General features: G+C 33.4%; 1 protein-coding gene and 1 long non-coding RNA gene across 2 annotated transcripts; both read left to right on the top strand.

The window, feature by feature from the left end:
• Window positions 1-870: 870 nt before the first annotated feature.
• On the top strand, window positions 871-1,553 carry LOC144562214 (uncharacterized). The gene is made up of 2 exons (XR_013514004.1): window positions 871-1,198; window positions 1,468-1,553. It is a non-coding gene; the product is annotated as an uncharacterized LOC144562214 (long non-coding RNA).
• Window positions 1,554-8,384: 6,831 nt separating this feature from the next.
• On the top strand, window positions 8,385-10,033 carry LOC144561763 (stearoyl-[acyl-carrier-protein] 9-desaturase 2, chloroplastic-like). The gene is made up of 3 exons (XM_078310858.1): window positions 8,385-8,869; window positions 9,256-9,384; window positions 9,599-10,033. Exons 1-3 carry the CDS (start codon window positions 8,432-8,434, stop codon window positions 10,031-10,033), a joined length of 1,002 nt encoding a protein of 333 aa, XP_078166984.1. The 5' UTR covers window positions 8,385-8,431.
• The last annotated feature ends 728 nt before the right edge of the window (window positions 10,034-10,761 follow it).

Below are 10,761 nucleotides of genomic sequence, written 5' to 3'. Positions count from 1 at the left end.
ATATCTTTTGTTACCATACACTTATTTGATATATATATATTATATGAATAGATTATCTTTCATCTCTTATAAGTTCATTAATATTTATATTTAATGTTTTAATTAATATTTGTATTTTAGAAGTTCATATATCTTAATTATCCGACCATTATTCGTTTTATATCCGTATTCGAATCCGTATCCGTGGACTATCTGTTCCGTATCCGTATCCGTTTAAGGCAGATTTGGTTTTGAATTTTGATATCCGTTTACTATCCGTATCCGTATTCGTATCCGCTCATTATCCGACGGATGCGGATATGGTATTGGCATTATCCGCTCCGTATCCGCTCCGTTTTCACCCCTACTATTAAGGCAATAGGTTTTAAGATTATTTCATTAGCTACATTCTGGTGTAAATCTAAGTCAGTTAAATATTTCTTTATATTAAATCTAATGTTTCCATCTGATGTTAAGGACCTCCCAGATCCAATACTGAAGGAGGAAGAGGTTGTGACATTGATGCTATCCATAGCAAGAGAGGAGGAGGAGCAAATCCAGGCTTCTGGAACTGGCAGGCAGCCTCCCAGATCAAATGTCTGGAGAAGAGTTGACGGATGATGATATATTGGATGATTAGTATTCTCTTTGTTTTCCTGATTTTGTAGTTATTGATATATTTGCTTTGTAGTTTTGTTATGCCTTGTAGTGGTTATTTCTTAGTTGGCTTTTTCTTGTATGTTTTTAGTCTTTTGATGTTGATATAAACTATTGTAAAAGCCTTTCGTATTTGATTTTGGTACCTATTTTAGGTACTATATCAAGTATGCTTGATTTCAATGAAATCGGTGGTAATATCACTAGTTTTCAAAAAAAAAAAAAAAAATAAGGTATGTCAAATGTTGAGTTGATATTTTCCTCCATATTTTTTTTTTAAAATTCATCATGAAAGGCTTCTGGTATATGTCTGTCTCAGGAAGCATCTTTTTACCAGTATGGTGACCTGATATGAAATGTATGTTTGTTTTCTCTTTGCTTGCGTAGTGGTAAATACTAATTCAAGGTTTTAATTAGGGTTAACCAGTAAAGGAAGGTAACATGTGTTTTGTCTTTGGAATGGTTGCAGAATCAACTGCTCATTATTAAATGAAGACCTAGTTAGAAAGACATGATTTACTCGAGTTCTTACTTGGCTTGATTTGGAGTGACTGCATAATTGGTAATCTAGTTGCATATTTATGATTAAAAATTTAAATTTGGAGAAAATTGTATTATTGATAATAAGTGCAATGAGGAGATTTACTTCGAGGTAGAGTTAAGTGTAAAATTAATTAAATTGCAATGAACATCGGCAAATTACATTGGCTGAGTATGGAGGGTTTAAAAATTTGCTGAGTGGTCACAATTGATTCTCCACAAAAAGTAAAGAACTACAATTTTTTTTTTCTAATCTGAAATTTTGAACTACAATTTTGGACCTCACCTCAGGTTTGACCTCTTTGATGCTTAATTTAGCAAATTCGTCAGTGATAGGAAGCTGCATCTCGGGGAGCTCTTATCTCATAATGAAAAAGGTAAAAAAAACTTTGGTTCTCGGGTTTAGCTAATTGGAAAAGTATTTAATCCTCTTAATTAAATTTCTTAAACTCTTTATACTCTTAATTATTCTCCAGTAACTAGCATATTTCTGACAATCTTAAATTTTTGTATGCCTTATGCGATTGCCTGAGAAGGTCATGCATATTTGCAAAATGTCATTGCTTTGCTCCAAGTTGACCAGTTATTTCACTATATTTACATTCTTTCAAGTTCTTTTCAACTAATTATAACTTCCTACATCAATCATTAGTCATAACTTACTAATTTTGTTGTGTGGGTCTGCAGAAAAAAGAACTAGTGGCGTCTGATGCAGCCGAGAAAGCCGACAAGGCCAATGCTAAAAATGTTCAACTACAAGAATTGATTGCTGAGTACCAGTATTGCAATGTCCATGGTTTGGATTGGTGCAGTACCAGTCAACTACAAGAATTGTATATTTTTCTTGGATAATTTCTAACATATTTACAAGAAATACAATGTTGTTAATTTCAGTTGCATAGTTTGCTTTTATGGGTTATGTAAATTTTGCTATAGTGTGATTTTTTGTGAATGAATATGTTATATTGTTAAATTGTGTTGCCTTTTGTTTATGTTGTCTATATTATTTGCATGATATTCTATTTTAATGTCAATGAATGTCGAATGGTAATATATGGCTAGCCCTGATACAAGTAGAATCATGCCAAAATTTTTATGCCAACACTGACTGTTTTTAGGAACTACACTGATTGTTTTTGAACCGTCAGTATAGGTAATTTTATGCCAACACCGACTGTTTTTAGGACCTATACTGACTATTTTTTAAACTGTTAGTGTAGATACCCTGCACTAACTGTTTTTAAAAACAGTCATTGTAGGTAACCTACACTGACTGTTTTTTAAACTGTCAGTGTAGGTTCCTATAGTGACTTTTATAAAAACAGTCAGTGCAGCGTATTTATACTGACTGTTTTTTATCCGTCAGTGTTGAGTATCTATATTGGCGGCGCCATCACTGACGCCTCAATAAAAGAGGTTATTTGTACTAGTGAGATCTGAATCTGATTATGCAAATTGTCTGTCAGAATTAATTTTTAATACTATACATGCGGTGTACACCATGAATCAAACTTATGGGTCTACAGTATATTGTGGGGAAGCGTTATTAATTATATTCTGTTCATTTAAATGATTTATCATCATCTTCATTTTTATTTTATATTGATTTAGATCCTTGTATATATATTTTATTAGCTAGTTAACGGTCATTATATATGGAATGCTCGTGACTTGCATGCCAAAGCATCATTTCCAAGCCTGTATATAATTTTCTTCACACACACACATATATATTTTATTAGCTAGTTAACGGCCATTATGGAATGCTCGTGACTTGCATGCCAAAGCATCATTTCCAAGCCTGTATATAATTTTCTTCACACACACACACACACACACACACACATATATTTTTGCAACCAAAGCCCGTAGGCATATCATACTGATAATTTTTCTTTATATTAATTATAAGTTTACTTTAGATTTTAATGAAGAATAAAGAAGGATCATTCTGATACAAATTGAAACAGCTTAGAAATTCTGATAAACTTATAATGCTGTCAAAATATTCATTAAAAGATAAGGTGACGAGTATTGACGCGCGCAGCTGATCATAGAAACATTTTTTACTATTCAAAATATATAGTTCGGGTTTAATTATGACTATTCTGCTAAGTGCTAACCAAACCGAAATATGGAATAACAATATTAGTACCTTTTAAATTAGTGCTATTTCATATTATATTAATTCAAACAATATTTTAAATAGTACAAAATTTAGTTTTGCACTTTTCTCGCACTAACATTCTAATCCGAAATGTGTATCCTGTGCATCTCTGCAATTCAAACAATTGATGTCTCGCACTATTCTTACGTTCTAATCCGAAATGTGTATCCTGTGCATCTCCACGATTCAAACAATTAATTAATGCCTTCCATTGTAATGTAATTGTCATAATTTTTCTGTATGAGATGTATGATTGCGCCTCGACAAATTGTAATGCAGACATTTTCCACGACTTGATAAAAAAATTCTGAAATCTTTATGCAGACACTTTGGTTTGTTTGTTTAATTTATCTTACAAATAGATTTTTTTATGATTATATATTAAATAATTTTTTCGTGACCCTTAAACAATCTAAAATTATTATGATTTTTAAAGTTATAAATGATAATCAAATCATTCAATTTTTAATTGATCGTCACAAAGAATATCTAATATATCGAACCTAAAATTATTTTGTATGACAATTATAAGACTAATTGTGACCCGTGCTACTTCTCATAATTACGGTGTAATACCAGATAAAAACTAGTTAATTTTTAAGACATTTGATTCCTTCGATTGGTCATTCAATTTTATGTCAATTTAATTATATTTCAACATAAAGGACTATGATTTAAATTAGAGAACTTGATTTTTGTATCTTTTTGTTAAAACTCTCTCTGATAAGAATAATGCTTAGCTGAAATGATTAGACATACATTCTTGTATATATACTATATATGCTTATGGCCATAAATTGCACTCTACTGCCTATCTTTCATCTCATATACTCATATCCTCTTACTATTCCTCTTTCATTATAAATAGGGAAGAAACATAAAACAAGAAGCACCAATAATGGCGTACAAAGTTGCTTTAAACATGGATCTGCTCTGCTCCTCTCCACCATCAAAAAACAACAAACGAAGGAGATTGGGTTTGGGTCCTCTCAATGTGTCCATGGTGGATACAGTTACCAAGTGAGTTCATTTCCTTTTTTCTTTTATATGCTGTAGTTGCTCAATATATACATCATCAGCATTTTGGGTATGAGGAATGCTTTCTTGTATCAATGTAGTGGTTAATTATAATGAAATGTTAGTTCAATATATAGCAGCAACAGTTGGTCAACAGCAAGAATAGTTTGGTCAACAGCAAGATTAGTCAACAGATGTTTAGTTAGTCAGTTAGTGATTCATTAGGCAATTAACTAATAGTCTCTTAGAGTGTTAGTCAGATGTTCTGGTTTCTCTCTTTTTTGTGTTTTTTTTTAATTGGGGAAGAAGCAAGAAAGGGAATTGAGGTGCTCTGATACCATAATGGAATTCAGAGAATTGTTTATGAATATGAGGAATAGATTTCATTAATATCAAATGTCACTGTTATATGGTATTTATGGACTTCACTAGTCTCATAATCCTTTCTGTTACAACAGCTTTCATGCTAACTAACTTTGCTAACTAACACTCTAACAGACTATTAGTTGCCTAATGAATCACTAACTGACTAACTAAACATCCGTTGACTAATCTTGCTGTTGACCAAACTATTCTTGCTGTTGACCAACTGTTGCTGTTATATCAATCATGGAGTAATTGTTTAATTTTAGTTGTTAGCTTTGTGGTCAGTCTCTCTGTACTCTCTATATTGAGATGAACTTACACAAAATGATTACAACTTGCTTTATAGTTTGACATATATAATATAATCCAGATTAATCCTGAAATGAAGATGCTTAAGAAAATAACAAAATATCTATAAATATATATGAGTTTAATCTTCTTTCGTTAACCTATATATCTTAATTAGTTTCATTTGGAAAGCATGACATATTAATTTAATGAATTTTTGCATGATGCATATACCACAGCATGCATGGAATGATCAGTCACTGCCTCACTGGGCTGAGATAAATTCTTCAATTTGGTGACCCTTGATTATTTTATTCTGAAAGCTGTACTTTAATTAAACTCTTAAATTATCTAATTTAAATTAGTTGATGCAATTCTAAGATATGTCCAACTTTTATGTTAATAGTTTTAAGAAATATTATTCAAATTAAAAATTATAGAAAATTTATATAATGCATGTATCAAATTCGAGTCAATTAAGAATTTAATTTTTCATTCATCTTTTTTTTTTTGTGAGTCAAAGCCAGGCAGCGGCTGTCCGGAGAATTTTATTAAGAAAGCAGCTAACAGTCCTCCAACTCTAATTCCAAAAAATTCTCGGATATTTTCAACTAATTCTGTAAACTCCAATACAAAATTCGGTAAACTTCAATACTAAATCCTGTAAAATAATTCAACGAATCCTGTCAACATAAAATTTTCATTTCTATGTAGTCCCCAATAACTTCTACTTTAACTTCTACTTTGATCACCACTTTAACCACCACTTTAATCACCACTTTAACTATTTTGACTGAGACCACTTTTAGACCTTTGACTAGGACAACATCTAGAAGATCAGCTTTTCAAAATTAAAAACTAACCATGACTACTTTAAAATTTTGTAAATAGAAAGATGTAAAAAAAAATCGATTTTTTTTTCAAATTTTTTTTCCAAAATTTTTTTTCAAAATTTTTTTTTCAACTTTTTTTTTCAAATATCCTTCTAGATACTACTTTCAATTATTTTAAATTCTGTAAACCTGATCACATAACTATGTAGATAGTTTCATTGAATCCTATAAACGGTAAAAAAAATTGAAATTTTAATTTTTTTTCAAATTTTTTTTTTTTTTTAAATTTGCATCTAGATTCTATTTTTAATTGTTTTGAATTCTGTAAATCTAATCACATAACTATGTAGACAATTTCGTTGAATATTATAAATCAGTAAACAAATTTCAAATTTTAATTTTTTTCAAACTTTTATTTTTTAAAATTTTCAAATTATGTAAACACTATCAAATAACTTTATAGATAATTTCGTTGAATCCTGTAAACATGTAAAAAAAAAAATTATTTAATTTTTCAAACCCAGTGACATCATCAATAGAGAACTCTAGCTCAATACCGTGTGTATCGAAGACAACTCCTCTGTTGAGCTTTGTTAGCTCTACCATCATCTCTTCATCAGTGTCTACAAAATAGTAGAGCTTCTTTGGCCGGGAGCTAGGGGGGTATGGTTTCTGTAACAAGTCATCAAAGGACCTGATGCTAGCCTTTGGTTGCGATGGCTTGGCCCTGTTGGCATACTAAGGCATGGCGGCGGGGTTCAGCACCTGACTTTTGCACCAAGCACCAACGTGACGGTTAGCCCAGCACTTGCCACACTTCATCTGATTGCGGCAAGTTGCAAGAGTGTGCCCGGCCAGTTCTGCAGCATCTGAAGCACCTACCTCGCTACTCCGTGTAGGTGGCTGAGGGAGGGAACTGTAGCGGCATCGGGCAGTGGGGAGAGAGAAGAGGGAGGTGATGAAGGATGCTAGGGTTTTGTGGGTGGAGGCCTTGGTTGCTGTAGAGAGGATGCGTTCAAAGGAAGGGTTAGATTAATTTATAGGGTTGGTAAGGATTGTTGTATCTAGGTATGGTCTGTATATAGGGTCCTTCAGTGGTCGGCGCTTGGAGACGGTTGTCCACCCTTCTTCAGATGCCACTCCTGAAGCTCCGCTCTCCTTTGTGCTCTTCATTTTTCCCTTCGATATCTTGCAAGTTCGTTTAAACATTTACTCATAACCGAAAATCTAATTTGTCATTCATCATAAAGCCAATAAAACTCCAACATTAAAAAAACTTCATATTAATTGTTAATTTGACTGAATGTTAAATCTCTTTCAAATCGAATCAAATTTGATACATGCACTATGTAAGTAATTAAGGATACATCTACAATTTTATTTTTTTAATTTAAATATAATTTTTAATTATATGCTCCATAAGAGTTGAATGTACCACAAAAATTGGATGTAAGTATTTAGTTAATCCAATATCTAAAAATCTGTTCCAATTTCATATATATGTGCCGGCTATGTGAGAAATCTAAATTTTTATACATCTTGCAGTAACCGACAAAAAGTAATATCACAAATTAATATACACGTACTTTGCAATATATATTACATCCTCTATTTATATACTTTCGTATTTTGTTCCAAACTGTCACGTTTTCATCTTTTACCTTTTTTCTGTCACATTTTTAATAGGTGCGTATGCAAAGAAACAAGAGAACAATAGATTACATGTTAAACCAATTAATCAAGTATTCAAGTCTATGTATTTTAGTAAAGTAGGTGTCTAAATTTGGTCATAAAGTTTTGGGTCACTGGCAGACTGCTGTATTTGGTTTAGATTCATTCATATATATATATATATATATAGATGAGCTACGATGAGCTACGGAGTAAAACGCGTTTGTACTCCACGCTGTATTTTCATTTTGAAAGTCTAAACGACCAATCCAAACCGTTAGATGTGATTTTCATATTGAAATGTGCTTGGAGACCAAATTTTATATTTTTTTGAAATTTTTTTTACTATTTATTAAGCAATTTTGAAAATTGTTGTTTTGCTGTGAACAATAAAAATTTCTGAACCATCGGATCAGCGATTTTCAAAATTGCTTAATAAATAGTAAAAAAATTCCAAAAAATGTAAAATTTGGTCTCCAAGCACATTTAAATATGGAGATCATGTTGAGCGGTTTGGATCAGTCGTTTGAATTTTCAAAATAAAAATATAGTGTCATGGAGCACCAACTCATTTTAATCCATGTCTCACCGTAGCCCATCTCTCTCTCTCTATATATATATATATATATTTTTTTTTTTTTTTTTTGAGATAGAATAGTATAAATTTGGATCAAATAAATACGTCTAAAGGCCATCCAAATTTTCCTCAATTAACACTTACTTTATCCTTAGAACGAGCAATCAAAGACGACCAAACAGCTAGCTGAGGAAAATAAAAAGAGAGAAGAAAACCGAAGCTAAAGATCCTTAGGTCTAATCGGTTCTTACACTAATATCTTTCTTTTGAAGGGTTCAAACTGAGAAGAAGCCACTCAGCGCACTACGCAAGGTGCACAAACCGATAACCCATTCTATGCCGCCGGAGAAGATCGAGATCTTCCAAAGCCTTGATTCCTGGGCCAGAGATAACATCCTGTCCCTCCTAAAGCCTGTAGAGAAATGCTGGCAGCCACAAGACTTCCTGCCGGAGCCTTCGACTGAGGGTTTCTATGATCAAGTGCGGGAGATCCGGTTGCGGGCGAAGGAAATTCCGGATGATTATTTTGTATGCTTGGTAGGGGACATGATTACGGAGGAGGCGCTGCCGACGTACCAGACCTGGATCAACTCCCTCGATGGTGTCAGGGATGAGACTGGCGTTAGCCCGACGAGCTGGGGGATCTGGAGCCGGGGTTGGACTGCTGAGGAGAATCGGCATGGTGATTTGTTGAATAAGTATCTGTACTTGTCGGGCCGGGTCGACATGAAAATGATCGAGAAGACAATCCAGTATCTGATAGGCTCTGGGATGGTATGCAATTGTATAATTTTGTTTGTCTCAGCGATTGTTTATGTTGTCTTTGGGTGACATGTTACCTGTACCGTTTTACTCCATACGTTCAGTGATGGATTGATGAAACTTGTAACCATGCATGCATTAGGGGAATGTAATTAACTAGTAAGTTCTTTTTTTTTTTCTTTTTAAGAAAAATAGAGGTCTAGTCTGATTAATTAATTAGTAAGTTAGTTAATTAACTGATCATGAACCAACGAAATTATTCTGCTACTGGCGCACTATAGACACCAACACAGAGTAACCCGTGCAGCTTTTAAAAAGAAGCATAATATCTCCAGTCATTGGATAATTTACATTTTATTTGACCAAAAAGATTATAAGTTTTATGTTGTGATTGACAGAATCTGAGGACAGAGAACAACCCATACATGGGTTTCATTTATACCTCATTCCAAGAAAGAGCAACCTTTATTTCCCATGGAAACACTGGCCGTCTTGCAAAGGAATATGGTGACCTTAAGCTCGCTCAGGTATAGTATATATTGACTACTGAGAACTTAGGTGTTCATATTTTATCCTTGCTTTAGTACATTATGAGATATATCATATAATATAATACAATACAGTCAACTGTCAGAGACACCCTAGCTTTAATGTGCCACACTCAGAAAACTTTAATATATTCCAAGTAGCTAGGACAGTTCATACTGAAATGCAATATTAATTTTTGAATTTTTCTTCCAGATATGTGGAACAATTGCATCAGACGAGAAGCGACATGAGAATGCCTACAGTAAGATCGTGGAGAAGCTGTTCGAAGTTGACCCGGACTGCACTGTCGTCGCATTGGCAGACATGATGCGCAAGAAAATAATAATGCCGGCACACCTAATGTACGATGGCAGCAACAACAGCCTCTTTGACCACTTCTCCTTGGTGGCACAGCGCATTGGCGTCTACACCGCCAAGGACTACGCCGATATCCTTGAGTTCCTGATAGCGCGCTGGAAGGTCGCTGACCTTACGGAGCTCTCCAGCAAAGGAGAAGAGGCGCAGGAATACCTGTGCACGCTCATCCCCCGGTTTCGAAGACTGGAGGAGCGTGTGCGGAGTCGTGTCACCGAGGAGCGGAGCACCATGCCATTTAGCTGGATTTATGGAAGGGAGGTTCGACTCTGAAGTGAGGGAAAAGAAAAAGCAGAAAAAAAAAAAAGAGGAAGAGGGGAAGAGAATAGGGGTGTCATTGACACCCGTTTATCTTATCTGTATCGTATTCGATAAAACGGGTATGGGTAAAATTTTTTTTTTTGGTTAACTTATTGTATATGGATATGAATAAGGAGTTTTAATTTTTTTTGTTAGATAAATGTGTATGGGTATGGGTATGAGTAAAGGTAATTTCGTACCCGTTAGGTAACGGGTAATTGTATAAAATAAATTATATCATAAGATGAATATTATGCTAAATATTTTACATTTTTATTTAAATGTTTTATTATTTAGTTAAGGAATTGAATTTGTGAGAAGAGATATCTGTGATTTTAATTTTTTTTGCTTAATAAAAAAGCTATTACTTAGAATTAATTGCATATTTATAGTTTAATTTTATATTAGTAATCGTGATTGCACATGTATGACATGATAAGTTTTGATGGTTTATTTGTAAAAATAATAAAACTATTATATTTGTATTATTTGTTATTCATCCACTACCATTTTGTTATCCGCTAATCTTAACGGGTATGGGTAGGTAGGGTAAGGCAAATTCTTAACAGATATGGATAGGATATGGGTAAGGCAAATTCTTAACATATATGGATATGATATGAGTAAGATTCAAACTTAGTGGGTATGGATATGAAAATGGTCCACTCTACCCGTATCGTACCCATTGACACTCCTAGAAG

This window comes from Carex rostrata, chromosome 11 (assembly GCF_964058835.1).
Source record: "Carex rostrata chromosome 11, lpCarRost1.2, whole genome shotgun sequence".
NCBI lineage: Eukaryota > Viridiplantae > Streptophyta > Magnoliopsida > Poales > Cyperaceae > Carex > Carex rostrata.
Note: the sequence above shows the minus strand (reverse complement) of the source record. Positions and strands in the feature narration are given on the sequence as shown.

Excerpts from the sequence above, each read along its gene's own strand:
- LOC144561763 (XM_078310858.1), top strand. The coding sequence starts at position 8,432 with ATGCCGCCGGAGAAGATCGAGATCTTCCAAAGCCTTGATTCCTGGGCC. Across the intron at positions 8,870-9,255 it reads ATCTGATAGGCTCTGGGATG|AATCTGAGGACAGAGAACAA; the intron begins GTATGCAATTGT and ends TGTGATTGACAG. Across the intron at positions 9,385-9,598 it reads GTGACCTTAAGCTCGCTCAG|ATATGTGGAACAATTGCATC; the intron begins GTATAGTATATA and ends TTTTTCTTCCAG.